General features: G+C 41.7%; 1 protein-coding gene across 6 annotated transcripts in view; it reads right to left on the reverse strand.

The window, feature by feature from the left end:
• The window catches only part of tbc1d4 (TBC1 domain family, member 4), a 313,622-nt gene that overhangs the window by 28,825 nt on the left and 267,829 nt on the right, over positions 1-16,968 (reverse strand). For all 6 annotated transcript variants that reach the window (XM_063048455.1, XM_063048461.1, XM_063048456.1 and 3 more), the window contains 4 exons: positions 14,489-14,661; positions 12,353-12,562; positions 8,389-8,550; positions 4,427-4,585 (listed from right to left, as the gene is read on the reverse strand). In XM_063048455.1, coding sequence (XP_062904525.1) covers positions 4,427-4,585; positions 8,389-8,550; positions 12,353-12,562; positions 14,489-14,661 — 704 coding nt within the window. The remainder of the gene's footprint in view (positions 1-4,426; positions 4,586-8,388; positions 8,551-12,352; positions 12,563-14,488; positions 14,662-16,968) is intronic.

Genomic DNA, 16,968 nt, shown 5'->3' on the forward strand with positions numbered 1-16,968 from the left:
CCCACTTCTTTGAGTGACTCTGAGATATTTGGTGCCATTCTCAATAGAGTATAGAAAATACAAATGTAGAAAGGAAACCAAAGGGGAAAGAAAATAAAGGGAAAAAAAAGAAAAAAAAGAAAAAGAAAGGGAGAAAAACCCTCCCAACTGGCGCTCCAAGTCCATGGCGCCTTAACCCCTCTTGCTGTGCAGTCCGATAAACATCACACTAAAGATGGACATTCTTTAACATATAACATAATCATTTTTTTAAAAAAGAAATGAAAAAATTATCCACTTCCTCAATAACTCCTTAAATATCTGTAAAAATAAACTATATTCCACACCCGTTATTACTAAATATCCAACATAATCAATAATAGTAAAAGTAAATATCATTAATATAGCAATATATCCAAATAAAAAAATAGAATTCAAAGAAACTTACTAAATATAACCCTAAATATTGTAACTTAATACCTATCCAGCATACCAAAAATTAAACATATCAAAAGATGACATTTATCAAAACTATTCATAATAGTTATAACAAAATAAATGAACTATATAGTTCTTAAGTAGTATAATTCAAAAAGACCATCCACAATCAATACTTTAAATCATAATAGTCTTCATCCATAATAATATAGATTCGAAGTTCAAGATTATAATGTTGTTAAAATTAATCTATATTAATAAAGAAAATCAAATAATTTTCTTCATATATTTTGTCCAAGATACATCTTTCTAGGCCTCTTGTTCCAGAAGAATATTCTGAATCACAATGTCTCAGATATTTTTTGAATAAAGTTTATCGCCTCCTGGGGGTTAGGAAAAAATTTCCTCCCTCCATCCAACAGAGTAATTTTCAGCTTTGCTGGATATAATAAAAAACACTGAAGACCTTTATTCTTTAATAACCTCCATGTTAAGTCAAAGTCTTTCCTTTTTCTTAACAAGGCCACACTAATATCTGGAAAGAAGAATATCTTTCCCCCTTCAAACTCTAGTAGGCCATTTCTCTCTCTGGCTTCTATTGCTGCAGCTCATAATACTTTTTGTTTATCTTGATACTTCAAAAAGCGTATAAGTATAGAGCGCGGACTTTGCTCTGGAGGTGGTCGGGGGATTAAAGTCCTGTGGGCTCTTTCTATAATTAACTCTTTGGCAAAATGCTTTTTCCCCAGAACTTTGGGGATCCATTCTTGAAAGAAAGTTACTGCGTCTCTTCTTTCCAATCCCTCTTTTAAACACACTATTTTGATATTATTTCTTCTGCTATCGTTTTCAAGGGAGTCCAGTTTATCCATTATTTTTACTTTCTCAGTCCTCCAGGAATCTATTTTCTTTTTCCAGGCTTTGTAATCTATTCACAGCATCCTTCGTATTATTTTCTAAATCCTGGTTTCGCAAATTTAAAGATTCCAAAGTCTGCTTCATTTCCTTAGATTCTTGCATGATAAGGTCTAAATGACTCTCGAATTTGTCCATCCTACCGGTTAAAGTCCGGACTACATCGGCCAACTCATGAATCACGGCGGCGAGGTCACTACCCGAGCCATCACCGCGTCGCACTGCCGTCATCCTCAGACCTTCCGCAGGCTCAGAGGAACCATCCGACGAGCAGGCCTCATCACCATTGCTCCCACGTCCCTCAAGTCCAGATGCTCCCAGGAGTGTAAAGCCGGCAACGATAGTGCCAGTAGGATTTCCACGATTTTTCCTTTTAACCATTGCTTTTATTAAGTTTATATGAGAGCCTTATAAACAGGTTGTAATGAAGTTTTTGTCGGAGTTATTCAGGGAAGCGCTCGATCAATGGCACGACATCACGTGACCTCTATGATTTCCTGGTTACCATTCCCTACAATGGCTTGTTAGTCTGTGTTGAGACACTCTTGTATGATAAGGATTGTTGGAAACCACTGCTTTTTTAAAATAATACTTTTTATAAGATTTGTACTTTTTAACAAACTCATGTATTTTTCATAGTATGTGGTGGTTCATACCTACTCACTGTCAGAAAATGGTATAGCAGCTACACTAATGGTTTATCACCCTTCTCATTTTTCATTGGCTAAGTATTAGCACATTACCCATGTGATGCAATTCTTTTAATTATGTAGGCTATCTGAGGAATTTCCTTATCTTATCTATAAAAGTAATGGATTTTTCAGAGGCACCATCTTGTCTTCTTTCTATCCTTTGTCTTCGCATTCATTCTATCTCTAGCATCACTTCTCATAAACCAAATAGCAATATGAGTTCTCATCTCAGAATACATTTTCTAGATCACTTCGTACATGTTTAAGAAATTGAACAGCCTGCCTCTATGTTTAAGATAATTTCCCCACGAAGAAACTTCTTCCACCTTATCCAGTCCTTCTAAAGTTCATGGACCTCAGTCAGGAACAATAACTGTCCCTCAAACATCAGGCTCTTGAACCAAAGGGGATAACTTCACTTGCCCCATCATTGAAATGTTCCCACAACCAATAGACTCAGTATCAAGGACTCTTCACTCTCATGTTCCTGATACTTGTTACTTACTTACTTACTTATTTATTTTTACTATTTCTTCTTTTTGCAGTTGCCCAGTTTGTTGTCTTCTGCACTCTGGTTGAATGCCCTAATTGAGTGGTCTTTCATTGATTCTGTTATAGTTAACATTCTATAGATTTGTTGAGTATGACGACAAGAAAATGAATCTTAGGGTTGGATATGATGACATATATGTACTTCAATAATAAATTTACTTTGAACTTTGATCACTGCCAAGGGAACACAAGCCCTTCCCAGTTGACATCCTACCAGGCACACCAGTAAAAATGCAAAACAAAGCAACAATGGGTCAACATTGCTCACAGGAGCCAGATATGAGTATGGTGCCACTACCATAGGCTGTCATGTAAGCTGCCAGAAGTCAGCATGTTTTTGTCTTGCATCCAAGTTAGAATTCTGTGGATTCCAGTCCCATGAAGGACATTTGACCATGACACTTAAACTGGTACTCACAGCGAGGGAGTGCTGAACTGTGGAACTGGTACACTTTGATAATACAACTTACTTTGAACTTTGATCAATGCGAAGGGAACACAAACCCTTCTGCATCGACCTCCTACCAGGACGAATTTCCACAGGCAGCCAAATGGGAATGATGCTCCATTTGAATCACAGACTCCTAATGAGGTCAGGAAAGGGTCTGTGCAGTGATACATACGTGTCACCATATACAACCCTGAGATGATGTTCCACTGTAGGCACAAGGAGAAGGTGGAATACTATACAGCTCGGGACATCGGAGTTCAGAGTTCAATTGCAACGTCATCTGTAAGGAGTCCGTATGTCCTCCCCATGGAATGAGTGGGTTTCCTCCTAGTGCTCCAGTTTTCTCCCACAGTCTAAAGATGTACTGGTTAGTAGGTTATTTGGCATTGTAAGTTTTCCTGCGATTAGGCTAGGGTTATATCACAGTTGAGGGGGTGGCGTTTGCTGTCGGAGTAGCTCATGGGGCCTATTTCGCACTGTTTCACTAACTAACTAAACAAGTGAACTAAATAAGTAAATAAATGTCACCAATGATGAGCACAGCTGAACCAACATTGTTTTTACTCCTCAGCCTGTACACAGACATTTTTGACTTTAAAAAAATAATGTATCCAAAATGTTAATTCAGTTTCTCTCTCTACAGATGACCATACTGAATATTTCTGGAATTCTTCTAATTTTAATCAGTAAAATTCTATAACCTAGCCATTTCTGACATCTCATTGTGACTAAACAGGCTGTTCACCTGCTACCATAGCAAGTTTTACATTAGAAGTTTTTAATTGGCTCAGAAGTGCTCTGGGAACTCTTGAAATAAGCTGACCAAATATAACCCTTTTTCTTTCTTTAGCATAGCAGTGGGGTGCTAAATGTCCTATAACTGAAGTCAAGAATGATGCAAAAGAACACAAGCGATAGGCCTGGCAGAAGGCAGAATGACGGTCTGCCAGAACTGAGCGCCATGGGAAACAGAAACCACGAGATATATCCAGAAGACAAGTTAATTACCACGCAGCAACCTGAGCAAAAGAAACTGGGAAGAAAAAAATAACTAAAGAAAAATATATGAAATAATTTTACTGGAATAGAAATACATAAAAGGCAAAATACTGTGGTGGGAGGGAGGCAAAGAGAGAATGAAGCTTCATCACTAATGAATGCCAAAGTTTAACAACATAACGTGTAAGCTTGCCATCTACTGGCCTCAAATAGTATTGCATTTTAAAAGGACTACTGCAGTTTAAAATACTTGAAGGACTAATGTTGTTTAATGAGTAGACAACACATTCATTATTTTCTCACTCAGCTAATGGGTTCACGATTCATTTTCAGGTTCTATCTTGATACAGATGAATTGGTTCACTGTGTAGCTCACACAGACCAGAGTAATTTCTCTTACCAAGGTCCACCAAGATAGCGTGCTGCTGGGTGGTCAGTTGTTTCAGGAGCTCCTTGTATGAGATATCTCCCGGCTGCTGCTTCTCTGCCAGCCGGTGTCTCAATCGATACTGCTCGGCGAGGAACTGCCAAACCTCTCCTCTCCGACACTTCGGAACCCCTGAAGACAGAGACATCTTGCTTAAAGTCAGACTGTCGCACTGAGTACTAGTGTTCAGATATCTCACACCACCAACGACAACTCACAGTTATTAGGTTGCTTAAACCATAAGACATTCACTTGTCACAAATGCTAAACAGATGACAAGTGATTAAAATTTATGAAGCATTTAAACAGGAAATGAACAGGCAAACAATAGAAGGATATAGACCATGTGTAGACAGCTGGGATTGTTTAAAACTGGCACTACAGTTGGCAGAGACATCACGGGCTGAAGGCTAATTCCTGCGTTGTATTGTTCTACAGTTGGTTCTAAGTACTCAAAAATTTAAGGTATAAATTTCATTTCAGATTTGTACTGGGGTGTGATCACTACTGTACTGAAGAATATGACTATAGGAGAGGAGCTGTTCCCATTAGCAACTGTGCAAAAACAAAGCGACACAGATTTAAAACAATGGACAAGTGTGTGAGAAAACAATTTTACTTTGAAAATAATTAGGAGCTAGAACTCACTGCCTGCAACAGTGAGGAACGCAGAATCTATTGGTAACTTCCAAAGGGAATTGTGCAAGCACTTGAGAGTCACTTGCAGGACCACAGGGAAAGAGGGAAGGAATGACAACAACTTTAGTATCTTTAGTATCTGGAGCGGGCATGGATTCAATCAGCTGACTCCCTGAGCTTAAGAAATTTAAATTCACAGAGGAAGGTACCAGAAATGTTGACAAATATTGAACAAAGAGGCTTGCGCAGAGTTAGTACCTGTAGTCTTGAAAGACACCTTTGATGTTTCATGAAGTTATTTTATTAGAGCAAAATTGTAATAAGGCCATGAAATGAGTGGAAAGAAGCTCAAATATCTAAAAATATTGAAAAGAGCAATAGAAAGGTGCTGTTCCTGAATAAGCATAGCGTTTATGACAAGGAAGGCAACTTAGCAGCACCAATCCCAGTTTTACCCATTTCAATTCGACTTCCCATGCCCATTCTAACATGTCTGTCCATGACCTCCTCTACCACCATAGCGAGGACAAACTCAGGTTGGAGGAGTAACACCTAATATTCCAACCCGATAGGATAAACATTGATTTTTCTAACTTCCTTTCTCCTTCTCTCATTTTCCATTCCCAATTCTGGTTACCGTCTCACCCCTTCTCTTCTCCTCACCTGCCCATTACCTTCCTCCTTCTCTTCCTTCCACGGCCACTGCCTTTTCCATTTTCATTCTTCTTCAGCTCTTTACCTCTTCCACCTATAACCTCCCACCTCCTCACTTCACCCCCCCCAATCCACCCACCATCCCTCTCAACTGTAAGCTTGTACTCCTTCCAATCCGCTCAACTCTGCCCCCGCCACCTCTGCCTCCTTCATTTAAAGTGGAATGGCTTCATGAAACAGTAGAAACAGAGTGAAAACGATCAAACCCAGAGGAGATCAAAGTTCTTATTGACAGTTATTTTATTTCTTTTAAACAATGAACAACAAACTGGACATGGTAGTTTATTATCGTTAAAATAGCTTCAAGTTTATTGCCACTTAAAAATTCAGTGTGTACACGTCATTGTCACTGGGCAAAAAAATTCACAGCGTAAGATTTTTGCACACACTGGTCCTTACAAATTAGAGGGACCATTGGTGTGACAGTACACCTGTAGGGAACATAAAACTGGATTATAGAAGTCTTTTTAAGGATGTAAAATAAGATGATTAATAAAGCCAAATATTGGTCCCTGTTGTCAGAAACCAGAGTTTATAATTGGAAACATAAATGACTTCCCAGAAATGGTAGGGAACCAAGAGTCATATGAAAAAAACAGGAATTAAAGGAAACTAATATTAACAAGCTGATAAAAGCAGGCTGAAAGCCAATTATCACCCAGAGCCTGATAAACCGCAGCCCAGAGTATTAAAAGAGGTAACCATGGCAAGAGCGACTGTACTGATTGTCATCTTCCAAATTGCGATAGCGTATGGAATGACCTTGCAGACTGCAAGGATGACAAATGTAACCACACAATTTAAAAAAAAAACAGGGTGAAAAGGAAAAAGGAATCACAGGCTGATGAACCTAACATCTGTAGTCTGGGAAGTGCTAGAGTCTATTACAAAGAATGTGACTGGATACTTAGAAAACATTAACAGGATTAGACAAAATAAACACAAATACAGTGCCTTGAAAAAGTATTCAGCCCCACAACTATTTTCACATTTTACTGTCTCAAATATATTGAAGCAGGATTTTTTGAGCTAATCTCCAAAACACTGCACACATCTTAAAAAGAAAAATTCAAAAAGCTGTCAACATTTTACTAAAAATTAAAAACCAAAATAGTGAGGCTGAAAAAGTATTCCCCTTTGTAATTACTCAGGTGCATTACTGTATATTAACTACTGCCTAGATCAGGGCAACCCTCTAAACTTAGTCATCAGAGAAGAATGACACTTGTACGAGAGGCTACTATGATGCCAACAGTCACTCTGAGTGAGCTGCAGAAGTCAGTGGCTCTAACTGGAGATGATGTGGCTTCACAATCTCCAAGACCTTGCACAAAAAGGGTATTAATGGAATAGTAGCAAGGAAGAAGCCCTGGCTAAAAAAAAAAGCATATCTTTGCCTGTAAAGACTTTGCAAAGCATCGCCTACAAAGATCTTATAAAGATGTGGAAGAACATCTTGTGGTTGGATGAGACTAAATTGGAAACTTCTGGCCTTGTAAGGGGTATGTGCGGTGTAAATCTAATACTGCACATCAACCAGGCAACACCATCCCTACTGTAAGGTATGGTGGAGGTAGCATTATGCTATGGGAATGCTGTTCAGCAGCAGGGACTGGACAGTTGGTCAGGAATGATGGGAAGATGAGTACTGCTAAACACTGAGAGATACTGGATAAAATTCTGCTAGCCTCTACCATTAAACTGGGAAGGAAGTTCGTCTTTCAGCAGGACAACGACACAAAGCACACTGCCGGAGTAACCATGGAGTGGCTTCAAATGAAAGAATTTGATGTCCTTGAGCGGCCCAGTCAGAGTTCTGACCTTAAACCAATCGAACATCTCTGGCAGGACCTCAAGATTGCTGTCCACTGCCGCTCCCCAACTCAGCTGGCACAGCTTGAGCAACTTTGCAAGAAGGAATGGGCAAATCTTGCTCCATCACGTTGTGCAAAGCTAATAGAGACTTATCCAAAGATACAACCTGCTGTAGTAACTGCGAGATGTGGTTCAACTAAGCACAGAGCAAAAGGGGAGGAATAGTTTTGAACTGCTGACATTTCAGATTTTGAATTTTTAGTTTTTCATGCTTTACAATTATCCCTGCTTTTTGGGGCTCGCCTTTGAAAAAAAGGAGCATGTGATTCAATTTTTTTTAAATCTCAGTTAAATTGATCAAAATCCCTGCTTATAATATTTATGTGATCAAAGGATTCGGGGCTGAGTACTTTGTCAAGGCACTGTACATGCAAAAGAAAAACTCTTGTCAAAACTAAAAATCTACTAGAGTTTTCTCAGAATGTGGCTGTAGAGTAGATAAGGGAGAACCAGCGGAGGTAGTGTATTTCCATTGCCAGGTGTTTGATAAAATGTCATGTAAGCAGTTATTGCCCAGATTGAAATTTAATATGCTGGTATGGATTGAAAATTGGTTGACAGATATTTTAAATTTGACAATCCAAGGAATACTTCGTCCATTAGTTTCTTTTCCACCAATTCTTATTGAGTCTATGAAAACAATGATTGTTGACAGCTAAGGAGAGACCATCTGGTGAGGAAATACAGTTTGGCAATCAAGCACTGACCTTGACTGAGTGCCGTGTGAACCTTCTCCATGTCAACCTTGACCTTTGCCCTTCCTGGGGTGCTCAGCATTTTGTCCCAAACTGCAAAAACTTCTTTCTGGCAAAGCACAAATTCCTCGTAGTCCAGTTTCACTTTCCTGGTTTGAAGTTCATCCCTGCTCGCTGTAAGTTTACATTTGACACAAGATCCATCAAATCAGTAATTCAGCGACCACGCAATAGCTCAATATTAAGACCAGGAGGTTCACTCGAGTTAACAGATCACTTGTATAGTTCCTGAATTTGATGTTCATCATCCCTGGAAGTTTCACCAAGTGACCTCCTACTTCAAGAGTCCTACCTAGTTAAACAGATTTTATTCTCTCTCTCTCGTGCTTCAACACTCCTCCCAGTAATAAATTGAAGCACACGCACAATTGGCCCAGACTTAAAATGTCGACAATTCCTTTGCCCCCATAGAACCTGCTTGACCTGCTAAGTCCCTCCAGCAGATTGTGTGCCTGCTTCAGATTCCAGCATCTGCAGGCTTTTGAGTCTCCCCCAGGGAGAGCGGCGTGAAATGGGGAAATCCCATGAATTATGCCGTAATAGGTACATGAACAGACCAGGTAGATATGTACTGGGACCAATGAAACTTTATTCTCTCCTCCCTCTCCTCAGCAGTGTTGGATTCCAGTGTTTAAATCCAAGGTTCTTTTAGAAGTCAACCATTAGAGACGTATTGAACTGTTATATGTATAAAGGCTACTTAAGAAACAAGCAGATAGTTAATTGTGAAATTACTAAGAAAATGACAATTAAAACTAAACCGTCTGAATGGTGGCCGATTAGGAAAAAGGGAGGTGCAACGAGACCTGGGTGTCATTGTACACCAGTCATTGAAAGTGGGCATGCAGGTACAGCAGGCGGTGAAAAAGGCGAATGGTATGTTGGCATTCATAACAAGAGGATTTGAGTACAGGAGCAGGGAGGTTCTACTGCAGTTGTACAAGGCCTTGGTGAGACCACACCTGGAGTATTGTATGCAGTTTTGGTCCCCTAATCTGAGGAAAGACATTCTTGCCATAGACGGAGTACAAAGAAGGTTCACCAGATTGATTCCTGGGATGGCAGGACTTTCATATGATGAAAGACTGGATCGACTAGGGTTATACTCGCTGGAATTTAGAAGATTGAGGGGGGATCTTATTGAAACGTATAAAATTCTAAAGGGATTGGACAGGCTAGATGCAGGAAGATTGTTCCTGATCTTGGGGAAGTCCAGAACGAGGGATCACAGTTTAAGAATAAAGGGGAAGCCTTTTAGGACCGAGATGGGGAAAAACTTCTTCACACAGAGAGTGGTGAATCTGTGGAATTCTCTGCCACAGGAAACAGTTGAGGCCAGTTCATTGGCTATATTTAAGAGGGAGTTAGATATTGCCCTTGTGGCTAACGGGATCAAGGGGTATGGAGAGAAAGCAGGTACAGGGTTCTGAGTTGGATGATCAGCCATGATCATAGGGAATGGCGGTGCAGGCTCGAAGGGCCGAATGGCCTACTCCTGCACCTATTTTCTATGTTTCTATCCAACAGCAGCTTGTGAAATAGCTGTTGACACCTGGACACTAATCTGCCACAGGGTACAAGGACCTGACCTGCTGCAAGGCTGCATAAAATCACACAGCCCAGAAACAGGTCTTTCGGCCCATCTTCTCCATGCTGATCAAGATGCCCATCTAAGCTCGTCCTACTTGGTCATGTTTGACCCATATCCTTCGAAACCATTCCTATCCATGTACCTGTCCAACTGTCCGTTGTCATTGCACCTACCTCAACCACCTTCACTGGCAGCCCATTCTGTAAAGGTGCCACCTTCTAAGTGGATAAGTTACCCCTCAGGTTCCTTTTAAATCTTTCACCTCTCACCTTAAACCTATGCCTTCTGGTTTTTAGATCCCCTTCTCTGGCTGCATTCCCATCTTTAATATCTCTATTTTTCCCTTTCAGGGTTCTTTTGAAGACCCTGGAGTTACATGCTATGGTTCTTTGTGGGAATGGGACCCGCTCTCGGGGTTTCATGACTTGTTGTTATTCGGCACGCCAAGGGCGCAGCCTAAGAGCTCAGTTCGCTTTCGGAAGGCCAAGAGCTTGTGGCTCTGGAGGCGGGTGGATGGAAGGTCGGTGTCCGGGCAGCAGATCGGTGTGTCGTGGGAGATGGAAGATCTAAGGCTGTGTGCCCAAAGACCGGAGATCTTTGGGCACAGAGCTCCGAAAAAGCGATGCAACGGACTTTTAACATCGTAAACCAGCGAGTTGTTTGTTATGTCTCCCCTCTCACTATGAAACGGAGACACCTGTTTCTCCCTTATTAGGGAAAGAGAGAGCCTGTGGTATAGAAACATTGAAAATCTTCAGCACAATACAGGCCTTTCGGCCCACAATGCTGTGCCAAACATGCACCTACTTTAGAAATTACCTAGGGTTACCAATAGCCCTCTATTTTTCTAAGCTCCATGTACCTATCCAGGAGTGTCATGAAAGACGCTATCATATTCGCTTCTACCATGTTGAATACCGGGTGAACAAGTAGTCTTTGGAGTACTGCAAGTCCGTGTCTTTGCTGTTGCTTTGCTCACGTTTGAGGGCTTGGTGGTGGGTGCTGATGCTTTTTTTTTGCTGGTCGAGGGAGGGGAATCGTTGTTTGCTGCCAGTTACGTGTGGGAGGGAGGGGAGCAGGGGGATTCTAACATTTAACTGTCACTCATTCTTTGGGGGCACTCCTCTGTTTTTCGTGGATGGTTGCGAAGAAAAAAGATTTCAAGATGTATATTATATACATTACTCCGACATTAAATATACCTTTGAAATCTTTGAAAAGACTGAGTGCCTTCCCCCAATCCAATCCTCTCATGATTTTAAGTTCGCCTTGCAGGCTTCTAAATTCCAAGGGCAAACGTCTTAGCCTGTCTGACCTCACCCTATAACTCAGTCACTCGAGTCCTGGCAGCAAGCTTATAAATTTTTTCTGCACTCTTTCCACTTCATTTTAATAACATCTTTCCTATGGAAGGCAACCAAGCTTGACACAATTCTCCAAATGTGGCCTCACTAGTATCCTGCACAGCCACAGAACAACCTCCCAGTTTTATGCTCAGTGCCCTGACTAATGAAGGCCAGCATTAGCTAAAAGCCTTCTTCACCACCCTGCCTACCTGTGCCTTCACTTTTAGGGAAAAGTGCACTCGTACTCTCAGATCACTCTGTTCAGCAACACTTCTCAGGGCCCAACCTTGATTTGACTTTCCAAAATGCAACACCTCCCATGTATCTGAATTGCCATTCCCAGGAAGGACTTTATTCCTTTGGAGCACAGGAAATAGAGAGATGATCTCATAAAGGTGTGTAAAATCATGAAGGGTAACAATAAGGTATGCATACAGATTTCTCCTCTATGATTAAGATTCCCCCCCTATATTTTTTGATTTCATCACTGTCAAAGACACTCCCTATTTTAGCTGGCTATTCTAATCAAAGCACAGACCATGTTTCCCAAGGAGCTATGGGTAATCAATCCACACAAACCTTGGAGAGATCTGGAAACTGGAACAGATAGATCTGTTTTCCTTGGAGAGGAAGAGACTGAGGGGCTCCTGATAGTTGCGTACACAATAATGAGGGGTACAGGGAGGGCATTCACTACATCCCTCGTCTGGTCTCTCACCTACCAGGCTGTACTCTTTCCCTCCCCCACCTTCTTGTTCTGGCTTCAGCCCACTTCCCTTCCAGTCCTGATGAAGGGTCTCAATCTTAAATGTTTATTTGTTTATTCCCCTGCAGAGATGCTGCCTAACCTGCTAAATTTCTCCAGGTTTTTGTGTATTGTTCAAAATGTCCAGCATCTGCAGAATCACTTGGATTTGTGTCCATGATGGGTATGATAAAGCCCAAGGAAAATGTATTTTAAATTTCTAACAGGACACACCTTCCAGCCTTTGATTTTCCTTTTCCATCCGGAGCAGCAGGATCTGCTGGTAGATGGCCTTTCGCCACATATGCCGGAGCTCCTCTGGCGAACGCTTTCTCTTCTCCCCGTCAGGCACGTCATCAGTCACCAGCAGAGAAGCCATGGGGTCCTCCTCCACAGCAGGCACAAGCGGGGATAGGGGTGGCAACTCTATGCCTTCAAGGTGATCTGGTGAGAGACAAAACCCAATCTTAGGCCAAGCATTCAGCTCAGAGTAATGAGAGCAGAGACTTGCATCTCGAGGATCAAGTCAAAACTAACAAAGGTGACAGACTCTTCATCATGCTTCTTCACTCGAGAGGAATTTGCCCCAGTAGGGATCACAGTCCATGTAACTTCAATTCTGCATCGCGACGTGGAGTACAATGCACAGTGGTGCAGAGGGTAAAGCTGCTGACTGAGGTTCAATCTGGACCTTTGTGGAGTTGGCATGTTCTCTCAGTGATGCATGGTGTTCTCTGGGTGCTCTGTAAATGGCCACTGTAAATTGTCCCTAGTGGTAGAACATGGAGGATGTTAATCTGAATGTGAGGACAATAGGTTACAGGGGAAATTGGCGGTGGAATGCGATTGTGAGCAGGGACCTGATGGACCAAACGGCCTCCTTCTACACCATGATAGATGGAGAATGAAGTGAAACCACTACTTCTGTCAACATTCGATCTTTGTACTTGTAGGGAGTGCACAACCAAAGTACTGCATCCAATTTCCAGTGACGTATGTTAGAAAAGATATGAAGGATGTTGCAGTGAAGTTTAACAGGAATGATTCAGGAGCAAGGTTAGAATTGAGGAGTCAGGGGAGAGAAGGTCAAGGGGATATTAGACTGAGGTATACAAGGTCAAGTGGTCAGCACAATGCTTTACAGCAGGAGTCCCCAACCTTTTTTGCACCGCAGACAGGTTTAATATTGACAATATTCCTGCAGACTGGCCGACCAAGGGGGGTGTTCAAGTAGGGTTAAACTCACCTCAACATGTCTTTTACAGTTAGGGTTGCCAACTTTCTCACTCCCAAATAAGGAACAAAAGTAGCAGACAAATCCTGGGACACTTTACCCCAGGAAAGACTACCATGACCATGATGCCTTGCGCAGGCACCTGTGTGCGCATGCGCATACATGCCGATCCCACAAATCGGTTTTGCCTTCATCTTCCTGACTACACTGTACATACATTATTTCTACTTTATATAGGCTGTGTATTTATCATATCATTCCTGCTTTTACTATATGTTAGAGTTATTTATTTTCAGTTTTATTTGTTATTTGGCATGATTTGTTCAGTTATTTTTTGGGTCTGGGAATGCTCAAAAATTCTTATATAAATTAATCGTAATTGCTTCTTCGCTTTAAGCCATTTCGGCATGAAAGGTTTCATAGGAACGCTCTACTTTAGCTGGGGAAATACGGGACAAGGGTGATCCCATATGGGACAAACCAATTTAGCCCAATATACGGGATATCCCGGCAAATACGGGACAGTTGGCAACCCTATGTTCAAGTTCAACAGTGCGTGACAGGGAATGAGGAAAGGTGCAGCTGACTCATATCGTTTCCTCACGGCCCGGCAGCACATGCTTTGTGGCTCGGTGGTTGGGGACCGCTGCTTTACAGTACCAGCGACTCAGGTTCAATTCCCACTGCTGCCTGTAGGGAGTTTGTATGTTCTCTCCATGACCACATGCATTTCCTCCAATGGCTCCAGTTTCCTCCCACAGTCCAAAGATGTACCAGTTGATGGGTTAATTGGTAACTGTAAATTGTCCCATGATTAGGCTAGGATTACGTTGGGGGATTGCTGGACAGCACGGTTGAAAGGGCTCATTCCATGCTGTATCTCAATAATATTATTAATAATGATCAGACTGGAGAGGGTAAAAAGTGGAACAAAAAACAGAATGCCGGGAGAGCTCAATTAGTCAAAGAGCAGAGCAGGAGAGTGGCAGATTCTGGGGGATGGATGAAGATGTGTGATCATTAATGAGTTTAATGTGAAAGGGTAGTCAATGGTTTAACATGGATTTGGTGAGCCAAAAGATCTGGCTATCTCACTACAACTCTTCGATTAGTTATAACTGTTGTAAATGCTGTACCTTCCAATGTCCCCTTCTGCTGCATGGTGGCCGGAGACTTGTTCATTGGCGAGGCAACGCGCAGGAAGATCCTCTGGCGCCAGGAGATGCGACGCGGAGTGAGGGCCGTCCCCGCTGTGCTCAGCGAATCCGTGCTGCATCCAGAGAAGGCCCTTCTCCTGCCCTCAGCATCACTGAAGCAGAAAAGGGAAAAGCATGCTCAGACACACGAGGCACAGCTCACAAGTGTGGGGCTGTCAGCCTCCCCAGGGCTGAGTGACTACTGGGTACTGAAGATACACAGCTTTAGAGGGTTTAGTAGTAAGTGGCTGTGCAAATGATATTAAGGACTAGGGGAGGATGCATACTTAACCAGAGTCTTGAGAGAAAGGAAAGTTGTGTGAGTCCTAGAGGAAGAAATTAGTGTAACAAAGAATGAACTACACTTTAACAATGACCAATGCGGACTTTTAGTTAGGATGACAGACAGTACAGGTTAAAGGGTAAGTGATGGCTGACCCCGTGGTTCCATTCTTACCAGCTCGATGTCAGATTACTGTGACTTGCCAGCCTTCCTCTGCAAACTGATCCACCTTCTGAAGTCATCCAAGTGTGTAAGAGATTCTCATACTTATGACTTAATGTTTTTATCAAGAGCTGACTGTACGTCAACAAGCTGGCAAGAAAGTTTTCTGCTGCTTGTTATGGCAGAGTGATTGTAGTATGTACCCTTGCAACTTGCCTACAGACGGTGAGGAGCAGAAAGCTATCTCCTGAGTCACTAAGGTGAGTCAAAGTGGAGGGAAGCGACACCCTATGTTTCAGGTCAAGACAATCCAGATGAAGGATCTCAACCCCAATTGTCCATTGTCCATCTCCTTTGCTAGCTGAGCATTCCAGCATTTTGTATGCTGCTCCAGATTTCCATCATCTGCCGTCTCTCTTGTGTCTCCAACGGGACCATTAATTATTTCCACAACTTGCAAATCTGTCTTCTGGTTTTAAATCACAGTCACTTGATTGCAACACAGAGTCACACAGTCTTCAAAGAATTACTGAAAATAAATACCAATTTCTGAGAGCACTCCCCTGCCAGGAAGTTTACCCTGGCTCGTGTAACCGTTTCACTTTAGACATAATAGGGGAAATCTTGCAAAGGTCAGCTGTGCTTACATCCATAACTACCAGCGTTCAGAAGCTGTTCATGTTGTAAGATGGACAAATGGAATAAACACCTGCCACCCCCATTAGGGTCTCCAATCTGTGCTCTTAGCACTCTAATTTCCCAAATCTTGTTCAAGGAAACAGCATCCAATACGGGAGTCAGTGTAGCAAATCCGGACATCGCATCGAAAAGCGGAGTGGTTGCATAAACCAGGGTAAATTTTGTGGGAGAAAAGTGCTCTCCTGAATTAGCATTTACTTTCAATAAAGTTTCTGTGGTTTAAAACTAGGAGAGTAACTTACCTTGCAAACACTTATAATACCTGATGGTGCTTTTACAAGCTAACATTGCTTATAGGCTGGTATGAACCTAGGGCCACAGAGGGCACCATGGTCAGCATGGACAGCTTGCAGGCTGCATTGCAACTCAATGAGAGCACAACTCCGTAATTTCCAATGTTTAGTCTTCATAATGAGTTCAGAGCAAACATCCCGCGTTCAGTCTGGGGTAGCTGCATTTCAAGAGCGGTGGACCCTCTCTGAATGAGAGGGTGATTTATTAGCCATTAACAACATATATCACTGAAAATACTGCTCGACATGTGAGAAGGTGCAGCAGCAATGCAAATTGAACCAACATGGATAATATCACTCACCTCAACACTGAACTGATTCCACAACCTAAGGCTTCACTTTCAAGGACTCTTCAACTCATGTCCTCAGTATTATTTATTTACTATTCATTTATTATAATTTTTAAAAAATATTCTTACTCAGTTCAAGCAGGTGAAACCTGAGGAATAGGTATAGCTAAGCACACTCATTTCTCAATTGCCATGAATTTTCAGACTATTCTACTGGTGTTTAGTATTGTGGCTTCCTGAAAATTTACATAGATATTGCTGTGCGGCCGAATTGTTTAGTGCTATTGTGTAGTGACTTTGGGATGAAATTAGTTGTAGATATTACTATTGGGACAATAATATTAATAATAATAGTTCCTGTTCCAAAGTTATTATTACTATTACTATTTGTTTCTTTTTGTATTTGCACCGTTTGTTTTCTTTTGCACATTGGTTGTCAGTCTTTGTGTGGAGTTATTCATTGATTCTATTGTATTTCTTTGTCTACTGTGAATGCGCACAAGAAAATTAATCTCAATGTGGTATATGATAACATATATGTACTTCGATAATAAACTTATTTTGAACTTTTGAACTATGGGCTTCAAAGAAGTGTTCGGGTCAGCTCAAAGACTTGCCCAATGGGTTGTAGAGCTCTGATCTTGCCCTCAGCACCTCATAAGAAACACACTTACTAACAACACAGAGTGTACT

This window comes from Mobula hypostoma, chromosome 5 (assembly GCF_963921235.1).
Source record: "Mobula hypostoma chromosome 5, sMobHyp1.1, whole genome shotgun sequence".
Taxonomy (NCBI): domain Eukaryota; kingdom Metazoa; phylum Chordata; class Chondrichthyes; order Myliobatiformes; family Myliobatidae; genus Mobula; species Mobula hypostoma.